This window comes from Mytilus trossulus, chromosome 4 (assembly GCF_036588685.1).
Source record: "Mytilus trossulus isolate FHL-02 chromosome 4, PNRI_Mtr1.1.1.hap1, whole genome shotgun sequence".
Taxonomy (NCBI): Eukaryota; Metazoa; Mollusca; class Bivalvia; order Mytilida; family Mytilidae; genus Mytilus; species Mytilus trossulus.
Genome location: NC_086376.1, coordinates 94,910,225 through 94,926,337, shown reverse-complemented (window position 1 = coordinate 94,926,337; position 16,113 = coordinate 94,910,225). Strand labels below are relative to the sequence as shown.

At 33.3% G+C, this 16,113-nt stretch overlaps 1 protein-coding gene across 3 annotated transcripts in view; it reads left to right on the top strand.

Annotated features, from left to right (window-relative positions):
• Positions 1-16,113, top strand: part of LOC134716392 (SMC5-SMC6 complex localization factor protein 2-like) — a 61,465-nt gene that overhangs the window by 3,457 nt on the left and 41,895 nt on the right. The window contains exon 3 of one of the 3 annotated variants that reach the window (XM_063579372.1): positions 7,647-7,676. The exons of 1 other annotated variant lie outside the window; for it this stretch is intronic. In XM_063579372.1, the coding sequence (XP_063435442.1) occupies positions 7,647-7,676 (30 nt within the window). Of the gene's footprint in view, positions 1-7,646; positions 7,677-7,696; positions 11,050-16,113 lie in introns of those variants that run through there. One more of the 3 variants, XM_063579370.1, reaches the window with a different exon arrangement.

The following is a 16,113-nucleotide window of genomic DNA, read 5'->3' as shown; positions in this document are numbered from 1 at the left end:
TTTTTCCTCCTTCCTTCCTTTTTCATCAAAACTTGATATCTTTTGTCTAAAAAATAAAACAAATGTGATTATTTTCCCACAAAAATGAAATAAATGTACTGTTAAATCAATAATTAAAGTGTTTTAGCTGAAAGAACTGTCTCTATAAATGTTAACACTGTACACGGAAGTTTCTATAAGCCCTTATGTGTAACTTAAATTTTTGGTCTGTTCCCCTAATGTGACAAATAATGGTTCCCTTTCAGTCAATCATTTATTGTTACTGGTATCAAAGTCTTTTTATTTACTCATAACAGTATATTTCTAATAGATTTACACAAAAAGTCCACTTTCTTGTATTTTACATTAGAAAATGGGGATAAAGTGTAATAAAAAAATACCTCAGAATGTTTTTAAAAAGGGTTATGTCCCTTGGAATGCTGGTACAAGAAATAATTGGTAAGTATTATAAAGTTTAAGTATGTGAGACTGGATTCTGATGTGTATAAACGCAGGACAAATAAGTCTTTAGATGATTTATTGTCTGTGCAAAATGTAGACGGCACAATGGCAAATTTTAAACTTTTGCGGCCAAAACAAAAAAAAACATGATGATAGTTGATACATACTTGATGCTGAAGTGTCATCTGCAGACCAATTCACATATACGATTTTTCAACAGAATGCTATTCAGTACATGGTTAACACTGAAATAAAAAATTCACATGTTGTACAAACAAAACTGTAAGGGTAATTTAAAATTTAACGCAGTAAACTAAATACAACTTCGTCTGTCCACCCATTTGACTTAGAAAACACCTGTAAACCCCCATTTCAAGGCAATTTTACCTCATACATGCTTTCTGTGTATAAATCCATTCCGAATAGTCCATGTTTACTATGTACATGTATGAACTGGTTTATTAATAACTTTTAAAAATGAAAGTACAATAAGGTCACGAGTGCACATGTAGTTTCCCTAAATAGGTGTAATACCACCATTGATTTTTCCCTATTAGTCTTTGTTAAATTGGCACTTTCAAAAAAATTGTACAGTATTTACCTTTATTTCAACCAAAGAAATACTTTGCATGTGTAAAGTTCAATCCTTTCCAGTGATACAGTGAAAGTTTCACACTACATTTCATTGCATATAAGAAAGTAACCACCGCCGGAAGTAAACAACCCAGTTTTTACACTGTTATTTACTGGTTACCTGCTTTGGTAACTATGTAACCTTAACGTTCCAAAATATTTTATAAGACCATCAAATAAAAAAAGAATGATGCTTTCAGACATCCAACATACATATTTACGACTCAGAAAAATTTAAGTGCATTGAAATGCAGGGTTAATTTTCTTCAACTGTCAAATTCAAGGGAATATTTTTTTAGGCCTACTTTCGTATGCAACCGGATGTGACGTACCATGATTTGGTGGTATTACACATAAAGAAATAAATAAAATTCATATACCCAGATATTCACTTAGATTCCAAAGGCCCAACTATATTTACAATCCTTGAATAAGCCAGATTCTAAAGGCCCTACTATACAATTCTTGAGTAAATGTGTTTCTAAAGGCCCAACTATAACAATCCTTGAGTAAACATGACTCTAAATGCCCTACTATACAATCCTTGAGTAAACATGACTCTAAATGCCCTACTATACAATCCTTGAATAAACCTGAATGTGTGTGATTCTAAAGGCCCTACTATACAATCCTTGAGTAAATATGATTCTAAAGGCCCTACTATACAGTCCTTGAGTAAATGTGATTCTAAAGGTCCTACTATACAATCCTTGAGTAAATGTGATTCTAAAGGCCCTACTATACAGTCCTTGAGTAAATGTGATTCTAAAGGCCCTACTATACAATCCTTGAGTAAATGTGATTCTAAAGGCCCTACTATACAGTCCATGAGTAAATGTGATTCTAAAGGCCCTACTATACAATCCTTGAGTAAATGTGATTCTAAAGGCCCTACTATACAATTCTTGAGTAAATGTGATTCTAAAGGCTCTACTATACAGTCCTTGAGTAAATGTGATTCTAAAGGCCCTACTATACAATCCTTGAGTAAATGTTATTCTAAAGGCCCTATACAATCCTTGAGTAAATATGATTCTAAAGGCCTTACTTTACAATCCTTGAGTAAATGTGATTCTAAAGGCCCTTCTATACAATCCTTGAGTAAATGTGATTCTAAAGGCCCTACTATACAATCCTTGAGTAAACGTGATTCTAAATGCCCTACTTTACAATCCTTGAGTAAACGTGATTCTAAATGCCCTACTGTACAATCCTTGAGTAAATGTGATTCTAAAGGCCCTACTATACAATCTTTGAGTAAATGTGATTCTAAAGGCCCTACTATACAATCCTTGAGTAAATGTGATTCTAAAGGCCCTACTATACAGTCCTTGAGTAAATGTGATTCTAAAGGCCCTACTATACAATCCTTGAGTAAATGTGATTCTAAAGGCCCTACTATACAGTCCTTGAGTAAATGTGATTCTAAAGGTCCTACTATACAATCCTTGAGTAAATGTGATTCTAAAGGCCCTACTATACAATCCTTGAGTAAATATGATTCTAAAGGCCCTACTTTACAATCCTTGAGTAAATGTGATTCTAAAGGCCCTACTATACAATCCTTGAGTAAATGTGATTCTAAATGCCCTACTATACAATCCTTGAGTAAAAGTGATTCTAAATGCCCTACTGTACAATCCTTGAGTAAATGTGATTCTAAAGGCCCTACTATACAATCCTTGAGTAAAGGCCCTACTATACAATCCTTGAGTAAATGTGATTCTAAAGGCCCTACTATACAGTCCTTGAGTAAATGTGATTCTAAAGGCCCTACTATACAATCCTTGAGTAAATGTGATTCTAAAGGCCCTACTATACAATTCTTGAGTAAATGTGATTCTAAAGGCCCTACTTTACAATCCTTGAGTTAATGTGATTCTAAAGGCCCTACTATACAATCCTTGAGTAAATATGATTCTTAAGACCTTACATTACAATCCTTGAGTAAATGTGATTCTAAAGGCCCTACTATACAATCCTTGAGTAAATGTGATTCTAAATGCCCTACTATACAATCCTTGAGTAAAAGTGATTCTAAATGCCCTACTGTACAATCCTTGAGTAAACGTGATTCTAAATGCCCTACTGTACAATCCTTGAGTAAATGTGATTCTAAAGGCCCTACTATACAATCCTTGAGTAAATGTGATTCTAAAGGCCCTACTATACAATCCTTGAGTAAATGTGATTCTAAAGGCCCTACTATACACTCCTTGAGTAAAAGTGATTCTAAAGGCCCTACTTTACAATCCTTGGGTAAATGTGATTCTAAAGGCCTTACTGTACAATCTTTGAGTAAATGTGATTCTAAAGGCCCTACTATACAATCCTTGAGTAAATGTGATTCTAAAGGCCCTACTGTACAATCCTTGAATAAACCTGAATGTGTGTGATTCTAAAGGCCCTACTATACAATCCTTGAATAAATGTGATTCTAAAGGCCCTACTATACAGTCCTTGAGTAAATGTGATTCTAAAGGCCCTACTATACAATCCTTGAGTAAATGTGATTCTAAAGGCCCTACTATACAGTCCTTGAGTAAATGTGATTCTAAAGGCCCTACTATACAATCCTTGAGTAAATGTGATTCTAAAGGCCCTACTATACAGTCCATGAGTAAATGTGATTCTAAAGGCCCTACTATACAATCCTTGAGTAAATGTGATTCAAAAGGCCCTACTATACAATTCTTGAGTAAATGTGATTCTAAAGGCCCTACTATACAGTCCTTGAGTAAATGTGATTTTAAAGGCCCTACTATACAATCCTTGAGTAAATGTTATTCTAAAGGCCCTATACAATCCTTGAGTAAATGTGATTCAAAAGGCCCTACTATACAATTCTTGAGTAAATGTGATTCTAAAGGCCCTACTATACAGTCCTTGAGTAAATGTGATTTTAAAGGCCCTACTATACAATCCTTGAGTAAATGTTATTCTAAAGGCCCTATACAATCCTTGAGTAAATATGATTCTAAATGCCCTACTTTACAATCCTTGAGTAAACGTGATTCTAAATGCCCTACTGTACAATCCTTGAGTAAATGTGATTCTAAAGGCCCTACTATACAATCTTTGAGTAAATGTGATTCTAAAGGCCCTACTATACAATCCTTGAGTAAATGTGATTCTAAAGGCCCTACTATACAGTCCTTGAGTAAATGTGATTCTAAAGGCCCTACTATACAATCCTTGAGTAAATGTGATTCTAAAGGCCCTACTATACAGTCCTTGAGTAAATGTGATTCTAAAGGTCCTACTATACAATCCTTGAGTAAATGTGATTCTAAAGGCCCTACTATACAATCCTTGAGTAAATATGATTCTAAAGGCCCTACTTTACAATCCTTGAGTAAATGTGATTCTAAAGGCCCTACTATACAATCCTTGAGTAAATGTGATTCTAAATGCCCTACTATACAATCCTTGAGTAAAAGTGATTCTAAATGCCCTACTGTACAATCCTTGAGTAAATGTGATTCTAAAGGCCCTACTATACAATCCTTGAGTAAAGGCCCTACTATACAATCCTTGAGTAAATGTGATTCTAAAGGCCCTACTATACAGTCCTTGAGTAAATGTGATTCTAAAGGCCCTACTATACAATCCTTGAGTAAATGTGATTCTAAAGGCCCTACTATACAATCCTTGAGTAAAAGTGATTCTAAATGCCCTACTGTACAATCCTTGAGTAAACGTGATTCTAAATGCCCTACTGTACAATCCTTGAGTAAATGTGATTCTAAAGGCCCTACTATACAATCCTTGAGTAAATGTGATTCTAAAGGCCCTACTATACAATCCTTGAGTAAATGTGATTCTAAAGGCCCTACTATACACTCCTTGAGTAAATGTGATTCTAAAGGCCCTACTTTACAATCCTTGGGTAAATGTGATTCTAAAGGCCTTACTGTACAATCTTTGAGTAAATGTGATTCTAAAGGCCCTACTATACAATCCTTGAGTAAATGTGATTCTAAAGGCCCTACTGTACAATCCTTGAATAAACCTGAATGTGTGTGATTCTAAAGGCCCTACTATACAATCCTTGAGTAAATGTGATTCTAAAGGCCCTACTATACAGTCCTTGAGTAAATGTGATTCTAAAGGCCCTACTATACAATCCTTGAGTAAATGTGATTCTAAAGGCCCTACTATACAGTCCTTGAGTAAATGTGATTCTAAAGGCCCTACTATACAATCCTTGAGTAAATGTGATTCTAAATGCCCTACTATACAATCCTTGAGTAAAAGTGATTCTAAATGCCCTACTGTACAATCCTTGAGTAAATGTGATTCTAAAGGCCCTACTATACAATCCTTGAGTAAAGGCCCTACTATACAATCCTTGAGTAAATGTGATTCTAAAGGCCCTACTATACAGTCCTTGAGTAAATGTGATTCTAAAGGCCCTACTATACAATCCTTGAGTAAATGTGATTCTAAAGGCCCTACTATACAATTCTTGAGTAAATGTGATTCTAAAGGCCCTACTTTACAATCCTTGAGTAAATGTGATTCTAAAGGCCCTACTATACAATCCTTGAGTAAATATGATTCTTAAGACCTTACATTACAATCCTTGAGTAAATGTGATTCTAAAGGCCCTACTATACAATCCTTGAGTAAATGTGATTCTAAATGCCCTACTATACAATCCTTGAGTAAAAGTGATTCTAAATGCCCTACTGTACAATCCTTGAGTAAACGTGATTCTAAATGCCCTACTGTACAATCCTTGAGTAAATGTGATTCTAAAGGCCCTACTATACAATCCTTGAGTAAATGTGATTCTAAAGGCCCTACTATACAATCCTTGAGTAAATGTGATTCTAAAGGCCCTACTATACACTCCTTGAGTAAATGTGATTCTAAAGGCCCTACTTTACAATCCTTGGGTAAATGTGATTCTAAAGGCCTTACTGTACAATCTTTGAGTAAATGTGATTCTAAAGGCCCTACTATACAATCCTTGAGTAAATGTGATTCTAAAGGCCCTACTGTACAATCCTTGAGTAAATGTGATTCTAAAGGCCCTACTGTACAATCCTTGAGTAAATGTGATACTAAAGTCCTTACTTTACAATTCTTGAGTAAATGTTATTCTAAAGGCCCTACTATACAATCCTTGAGTAAATGTGATTCTAAATGCCCTACTATACAATCCTTGAGTAAACATGATTCTAAATGCCCTACTGTACAATCCTTGAGTAAATGTGATTCTAAAGGCCCTACTTTACAATCTTTGAGTAAATGTGATTCTAAATGCCTACTATACAATCCTTGAGTAAATGTGATTCTAAATGCCCTACTGTACAATCCTTGAGTAAATGTGATTCTAAAGGCCCTACTTTACAATCTTTGAGTAAATGTGATTCTAAATGCCTACTATACAATCCTTGAGTAAATGTGATTCTAAAGGCCCTACTTTACAATCTTTGAGTAAATGTGATTCTAAATGCCTACTATACAATCCTTGAGTAATGTGATTTTAAATGCCCTAGCTACTATAATCCTTGAGTAAATGTTATTCTTATGGCCCAACTATACAATCCTTGAGTAAGGGAGGGCTGGAGGTAGGTTTATCTTTGTTTTGTTACATACATGCCCCGCTGAAGCAGATGCAACATTAAGTTTTACCCTTGTCCTTCTGTAAGTCCACAAGTTGGTTTCCGTTCTCATAATTTAGTTTGCCTCAACCAAATTTAACAAAACTTATAGTTATACACAATGTTTTAGAATAAGTCATACATATATATATCCTTTCTTTTTTCACTTATTAGTTTGTGAGAACCGTTCCTTTCTGAATCTTGTGTTAATGACTTTCCCTGCTGCTTTTGTGCATAAGTCATAAAGAGAAAGAGAGAAACACTATTAATGCTACAATGTATTTGGGATAAGCATGTATAATATGTGTAGCTGGATCTAAATGACCACCACTTGATGACATCTGCATTGTGGTGACACACCACACATAATTTAGTAACTTTGTAGTGTAAAAATATCTAAATTATTTAGAAGGGCTGCCTTTCAGCTATATTATATATGATCATAAGTTATTGAAAATTATGATAAATGTAGGGTATCTGATTTCATTTGAAACAGCTCATCTTAATGTAAATAATTTTAGATTTTCTTTTCTTTTGAAATCATATTTGGTGTGCATTTTGTTCAAATTGTTGTTTGTTAAATTGACAAATTATAAAACTATAAAATTAGATCATGTACCTAACTTCCTTACATTTATGACATTTAATTCATGTAGATTTAAGCATTTTGATGTTTTAAAATATAAGTATTTGTGTACCAAGTTTGTGTGATTTTAAAAGTTAAACACTTTGATTTCATATTAGTTGGCATTATATATCTTATAATTTGGCTCCATGCAGATACTAGTAGTAAATAATTAGCATACAAAATTTGTTTGATTTTAAAAACATGTTGTTATTATTTTCAATTATATATATTGAACTTATATTTTGGATCGACAATGATTGATGAGGATATATATTTATTAACAGAAGAAATACAGACAGATAAGCAGTGTTTTTTTCTCTTGGATTTTGTAGGGAATTGGCCAGCCAATGTGACCTTGAGTGGTAGGTAATCTGTTGCTTGAGTGTCGTCTGCTATATTACTTCCTGGTGTTTGTGTAGTTAGATGTGTAACCTTTGCATGCTGGTGTAGTAAATGATCCATAAACATATGGTGGAAACAAACCAAGCAGCTTTTAAATGGTTAAAATAATTACCAGAATATCGGAAGTTTTGAAGTGATAAAGATTGGTTGTCTCTATCATCATTGTGGATCTGTTTACTTCACATGAATATTGACTGTATATTTCCTGGCTTTAGAAGTTAGAATCATATATATGCCATTTGCAATTGGATATTAACCATTTAATTACCACACTTGGTGGTATCACATGAAGAAATGTAATTTGAATGAAATGACATGGTAGATAGTTTTGATCTTCTCAGAAAATCGCTTAATGGATATAACTCTACATAAAGGTGTTTAGTTATTATGCTACTGAGATAGAGAGAACAGAAATAACTATAGCAATGGCTCATCATGGTAATACAAGACCTATTGTTCTATTACCCACTCCTAACTCTCAAAATAATGCACAAGCTCATCCGAATTTAACGCATAATCTTCAGCAAAATACAAGACAACCGTTTCAGAATTTTACACCTAATCATCAACAAAATACTGGACAATCATTTCAGAATTTTACACCTAATCTTCAACAAAACACTGGACAGCCGTTTAAGAATTTTACACCTAATCTTCAACCAAATACTGGACAACCGTTTCAGAATTTTACACCTAATTGTCAACAAAATACTGGACAACCATTTCAGAATTTTACACCTAATCTTCAACAAAATACTGGAAAATCCAATCAGAATTTCACACCAAATTTTTCACCGAATACTAACTTTATTAATCATCCTAATACGGTGAATCCTAATCCAGGATTTGCACAGACAGTAAATCCTAAGCCAGGATTTGTACAGCCACCTTCTTATAATTTTGGACAACATGGAGTTCAGAGTATTAATACAGGAAACCAGCAGTTTAACCCTCAGCAAATGCATCAGCAAGTAAGACCAAGTGGGAACCAGTTTAATGTACAAGCTGCAAGAGCAAATATAAATCATAATGTTAATAATTCAAGACAGCAACCTGTAGGTTTTAATGCAGACCAGTTTGCATTTGGCTCTAATGCAGCAAATCATGGACAACAATTTGCACAGAGCCCACAGTATAATAGATTCATAGCTTGTGATAGACCCCAAACTAGACATGTCAGTCCTCCTCAGACTCCATTAACACAGTCAACGATTAGACCGTCAGGACAAACAAATCAGAGTTTAGGACTTTTACGACCTCCATCACAACATGGTGTAAACAACAACAATAACAACGTCAATAGAAATGTAGGTATTGGAAATCAGTGTCACTCAGATCATAGTAATGTCTCAAAAGGGGCAGGACATGCTAAAGAAAAAAGGCCAACAGCTTTTCATCACAAACCCCAAGTTGGAATTCAGACAAAAAATCCTCTCATATCTTTTAATCAACAAAAAACATCATCTGTAGGACAAGGTTACAAAAGACGAAGTTTGTTAAGCACTCCTTCAGTAAACAAACTTGTTAAAAATGTTACTAAAACTAAATATGGCAGAGTAACAAGGAGGGATATTCCAATGAAACAGTCATATGGGGCACATTCTAAAGGGCGAAAAATATCTCATGGCTATATTCAAGGTGTTCAAAATAATGTGGCAAAGATGACATTGAAATCTGAGCTTAAAATTAACCAAAGAAGTGACACCTCAAAACAGAAACCATTCGAGATTAGAGAAGTTCAAAAGGTCAAGGAACAAGAAAATGTGACAGAAAAAGGTCACTTTGAAGGTCAACAAGGATTAGATACCAGTAGCTCATCAATAGAAATTGTTCCAAAGCTCAGTCAACTTCAAATCTCTGAGGTCAATAAAGAGAGAAATGTTTCATATAGTTCAGTTAATCCTAAAGTAAGCAGAGACATGACAAATCTCATTCAGGTCAAATTAGATCATGGCAGTGAAAATATAAATTCTAAATTACATACAACACAACCTGAAGTAAAGCCTACTTTGGATTCAAAAGATGAAATGAAACATCACATGGAAGTTCAGTCTAGTTATGGGTCTAAAAATTCAGATGTCAAGGTCAATAAATCAAATACTGACTTATCCAGTGATACACAGCTTGGAAGTTCAAAGGTCAAGGTCAATAAATCAAATACTGACTTATTCAGTGATACACAGCTTAGAAGTTCAAAGGTCAAGGTCAATAAATCAAATACTGACTTATCCAGTGATACACAGCTTGGAAGTTCAAAAGTCAAGTTGGAAATAATAAAAGATGATTTTATACCTAGTGACAAATCTCTCAAAAGTCCAGGTGTAATGACTATAGGTTCAGAGGCAAAAAAAAATTATGTCGCTAAAAAGTTTACAATAGAGAAAACAAATACAAAAATAGAAAGAAAAACAGAAAATTTATTGAGTAAAACAAAGATGAACATCAATGAGAAATCAATACAATCTGGTTCTAATTCACAATTAGATATAACTGGTAGGATACCTACTGCAACATGTGTGGAAAAAAATAAATCAAATGATAAAAAGTCAACAGCTGTTTCTAATGTTGCGCAATCAAACCTTTCTGGTCAGACATATCAAATCGCTAAAAGCATTAAGGCTTTGATAAAGCAGCTTGACAAGCAAAATAAAGATGTCAAAAACAAAAAGTTACCATGTACAAGTGAGGAAAATATCTGTTCTGGTGAAAGTCATATAAGTAAGGGGTTAAGTGATAAGAAAGATAGAGTAAAAAAGGGGGGGAAATACTTCCTTTCGAAAGCTAAAGGTGAAAATACAAAAGCAAGAACTGCAAAAAGAAGAGATGATGAAACAACTGCTTTTGGTGGTAGTGAGAATTCAAATAAGGGAGATAACATTGAAATTGGACATAATGAAAACAAATTTACTGCTAAATGCGTAGTAAAATCCACAGGAGCACCCGCTGAAAGTGAACAAGTTGATGTACCAGCATGCAAAGCAACTCATACAAAGGACAGCATAAAGTTGCAAAATAGTTCAGAAATAAAAATGTATTCAAGGTCTGAAAAAAGTGAGACTTCTGTAAAGGAAGCTTGGGTGGATAAAAAGTCACATGATTTGGTTGAAATGTCTGGTGATAGCGGTAATGTAATTGAAAAACAAAGCGATACAGAGTCTAAAAGAATTGTGGAAAAAATGGATTCTAAAATATTGTGGAAAAAAACACAACAAAGCTCATTAAAGAAGGAAGTTGAAAATAAACATTTAAAAGGGGATGTATCAATTGATAAGTTGGAGAGTGGTGATGTTTCAAGCCATATGATAGATGTGTCAAGTCATCAGATAGACAATAGTAAGTTTTGTGGCTTGTTTTTGGTGCATTTCCTTCTCTTCATTGCTTGCTGGTGAACCTTGCTTTCCTAATGCTTGATGTTATCTAAACAGCATTTGTTTTCATGCACAAATTGCTTGGGGTTCTCTTTGTAATATAATTGCTGAACAGAGACATGAAATATTTACTTCAAATAAAATAAAGTATTGGCGTTCAGTTTTAAATTCTTTTTCTGGTGATGTAAATTACATGACTTGTCAGAAGATAGATAGTCTGCATCATCTTTCCAAATAATTATGACATCTTGAAAGGCTATTATATTTTTTTTCTTTGACGCCTTACATCGACAGGAAGGCGTCAAAGCAAAAATTTAAAATAGCCTTCCAAGACATGATCATCATAATTATTTGAACTACTTTCAAAATGGCATCATAAGAAAGTAGATTAAGAAAATAGTTTATAAAACAAACTTTTTCACAAAATCTAAAGTTACCCCCTTTTAAGCTCATTTCCAGGAATGAACTTAAATCTGTACAAAGGTCCATGATGAGCTTTTGCCATCACCTTTTGTGTGTTATCTTTCAAAAAAACATGTTCAAAGATTTTTTTTAATCTACTTAAGAAATTCAAAATCTAATTATCCATCATAGATGGAGATCTTTTGGGGTCTAGGTTATAGTTTATTATATCCTTTTTCTTAAGTGGATGGGAATGGGATATATAGTACAGTGGTGACATTGTTGAAGACCATACTGTTGCCTTAAATTAAGGGCCTTAATTGGTAACATCGATTCACTTCATTTGAATTTTAGTGGCAATGATACCACATCTCCTTATTTTATATACTAGTAGTATGTCTGTTTGATTGTCTATTCGTCCTTCTGTCCCACTTTTATATCTGTGACTGCTCCTGGAATGCTTAATCTACAAACATGGCTGCTACTAAAAATTAAAAAGGAACAACTCAATTGCTACTAAAGTGCCTAACATTATTTAATAGACTCATTTTAATACACCATCATCTTTCAAAATTATGGATAATAACCTAACTTTCTTCAAACATGGCCGCCACTGTTTATTTCACAAAGGAAAAATGAGGTATTTTTCCTTGACAATACTTTGGAATAGTTTGGTTTAAAATAAATCTATATTTTATTTGGTATACAGCTTAATAAGTCAATACACACTGAGTTTAATAATTGTTTATTAATTTATAATTCACAAATAGATCTAGCAATTTTATTTTACAACACAATCACCATATAAGTGTACTGGAGAGGTGTCTCATTGGCAATCATACCACATCTTCTTATATTCATATTTTTAGGACCTCATTTTGATTTTCAGCTCTTTTAAGTCTTTTGATTTGAAACCATTCCTGTTGTTCTAATGGATAAAATGAAATAAGGTCTCTTAAAATATTATTTCAAGGGTCTGTCAGTGTTTCATGAAAAAAAGCTCATCCCTGTGTAGAAATTAGATTTTGGAAACGATAAACATATGAAATACAGCTTTATTTTAGAATTAATTTGAGTTTTTTTTTTTTTTATAGCGTTCAACTACTGAACAATGCATGTACTTGGAAAGGTTAATTTTGGAATATGTTTTTATATGTACATCTTCATGCATTAATAATCATAGCAAAATTAACACATATACAATAACCATTTATCATATTATACACTTAGTATTATATTGTACTTTGTCTTATAGGTAATATGTTTATCATTATGAGGTTTATATAACACAATTCAATTGAGCTTCTCGGAACTGGAGAGATCTGTTTGCGCCAAAACTGCGTCCTTTTGCACCACAACTATGTTTCTCCAATGCTACATTTGCGCCACCTATTTTAGACTTACATGGTATCATTTGGGCCAAAAATAAAACATACTATTGGGCCAATTAAAAGAAAATGACTTCCCTCCTCCTTTTTTTGTACTTGGAACTGTCAGTTTACACGGCAAATGTTTCCTTTTCTGAAACATATCTTCTTCTTACTGCTGCAGCATGGGTACTCCCCTATTTAATGTTTGAAGTAGCTAATGTAACTTCACTTTATTGCCCAAAAACACAAACATCAAACAGTTTATTATAATTCGTGTGGAATGCTTCTGCTCCATTACTGATAAGTCTTGTAGTAGATGGGTTCAGTCCATAAGCTTGATGGAAACAAAGCACTGTGTCATCAACATATGTGACTAAAACATAATCAGCAAAAGCTTCTTTTCTTTTGGTATATCTTGTATTAAATATTCAGCAAAGCAATAAGTTTTCTTCTCTCTCTCTGTACATGGACTGCCTAATGCATTTTAAGTCATTCTCTTTCGATGCCCATCTTTATAGATATGTGTACAGGTGAATTGGCGCCAATGAGTTCTGAATATTGGCGCAAATGATACCCCTGAAAAACAGTAATTGGCACAAAAGGACTGCTGCTTTGGAACATTATAACATACCAAAAGTCGAAAGCACTTGTAATGTTTAAAGAAATATCAATAACTTTGTCAAACTTAACTTATAAAATTTGAACAAAAGCATTTTTATGATTAACATTATGAAATTGTCATTTCTTCAATTTCCTTTATTTTACTGATTTAAATCAACTTTTGATTTAAATTTGCTGTTAATTTATTATGATAAATGTTTTTCAGACATCAATAATTTTGTAATTTACAAAACACAAAACTTAAAGAGAGTTTATTTATGATATTAGATAATTTTACTGATGAATGGACTTTTTTGCAGTTAACATGAAGATACAGTATATATTTAGCTTATTCAAAAGTGTGAGCCTTTGTCATCACTAGACATCTTTTGTATATATCATTATCATTGTCCCAGTTGTCCAAAAATCTTTTGTTCACAAAACTGAAAGCCATATGTAACAAACTTGGCTGGTATATAGTTTTAAAAATGTGTCCTATGAACCATGTGCCAACTAACAAGGTTCTCAAGGTTAAAAATAGAGAAGTATATTAAATTTTAGGTAAAGAATAAAATCTGACAGGAACAAAATAAGATCTTTATAGGTTATTACCCGCCTACTATACCGTATAACAGGTTATTTTAGCGGGGTAGTAAATTTTGGCTGCTAGAACAAAATCACCAAAATAGATTCCACCAATTTAAAAGTGCTCATATGCAAAGGTATTGATAAAAGCTTTAAATCCTCCAGAATAATGCAAAAATATTTCGTATACCTTATTCAATGAAAATCGCAAAAATTTACACCTGCGAAAATAATCTGCTAAACAGTATCTACCAAAATTTAGATCACCCTTTATAGGAGTAATAGGCCCTTTAAAAAAATTATGATTTTTAACATTTTGCAAATTGAATAATAATGACCAGCAAGGCAAGACCTTCAAATACATTCCTGCAAATCGAGCAACAAGGCTAACATCAGTTGCCTCCTCGGAGTTATTGCCCTTAAAAGAAAATTCAAAATTTATGTTATATTTTTTATGGAATCTATAGTATGTGAAGATCAACTGAACATAGAGAATATAACAAGCATATCAAGAACTACTTTTAAGGCTTCATGTAAGAAATTGTCTTTTGACTCCTAACGGAAATTATTGCCCAGAAAAGACTATTTAACGCCTTTTTTGTGTTTAATCTAAAGCAGATAGAAACTAAAAAAAACAGCAAACACAATCAGCAGGAAAAGATAATAAATCAGTTAAACATGCCTGAAATCAACAGTTATAGCCACCTGATCAAGTGTCTTCCTGTTCATTACATACCTGCCAGGTTTCAAGATTGTCTCCATTCAATATTGTTTTCAGTTACTATGTGACAGATCATTAATTCAGTATGTGGATAGTATGACTGTTGAGTTTGTGGGAAATATTTCAGGTAAATTTTTCATGCTCCCTTGGTTTCTTAGGTACTTTTGAAGGTATATTAATTTGCTGAACATATTTTTGTTAAGGGCCTGCCTGCCTCTGGGTGCAAGATTTTTTTCCCTGTGTTTAAAACCCATTGGTGGCATTCGGCTGTTATCTGCTCTTTGTATTGTTGTCTCTTTGACACATTCCCCATTTCTGTTCTCAATTTTATATATCTAAGAACTGTACATGAAAAAAGTATTAATATTTGAATAGAGATGTCTGTCCTTAATCTTTTTACCCTCCAATGTTTTCTGGTTATTGGTCTTTTTTCCCTCCAATGTTTTCTGGTTATTGGTCTTTTTTCCCTCCAATGTTTTCTGGTTATTGGTCTTTTTACCATCCAATGTTTTCTGGTTATTGGTCTTTTTTCCCTCCAATGTTTTCTGGTTATTGGTCTTTTTACCATCCAATGTTTTCTGGTTATTGGTCTTTTTTCCCTCCAATGTTTTCTGGTTATTGGTCTTTTTACCATCCAATGTTTTCTGGTTATTGGTCTTTTTTCCCTCCAATGTTTTCTGGTTATTGGTCTTTTTTACCATCCAATGTTTTCTGGTTATTGGTCTTTTTACCCTCCAATGTTTTCTGGTTATTGGCCTTTTTTCCCTCCAATGTTTTCTGGTTATTGGTCTTTTTACCATCCAATGTTTTCTGGTTATTGGTCTTTTTACCCTCCAATGTTTTCTGGTTTTTGGCCTTTTTTCCCTCCAATGTTTTCTGGTTATTGGTCTTTTTACCCTCCAATGTTTTCTGGTTATTGGTCTTTTTTTCCTCCAATGTTTTCTGGTTATTGGTCTTTTTTTCCTCCAATGTTTTCTGGTTATTGGTCTTTTTACCATCCAATGTTTTCTGGTTATTGGTCTTTTTTTCCTCCAATGTTTTCTGGTTATTGGTCTTTTTTTCCTCCAATGTTTTCTGGTTATAGGTCTTTTTACCATCCAATGTTTTCTGGTTATTGGTCTTTTTTCCCTCCAATGTTTTCTGGTTATTGGTCTTTTACATCCACTCAATCTGAAAAAAATTTATGCTACAACAAATTCGGCTACGTTTGCAAAACAGTTGCATTACAGACTGATATTCTCCCACTATATAATGGCATTCAACATGTTCAATAATAACTTGCTTTTCAAATTGACCATGTTGACTTTTAAGGGTATTTCAAATATCGTAAAAATTACCCATGGCCAATTTG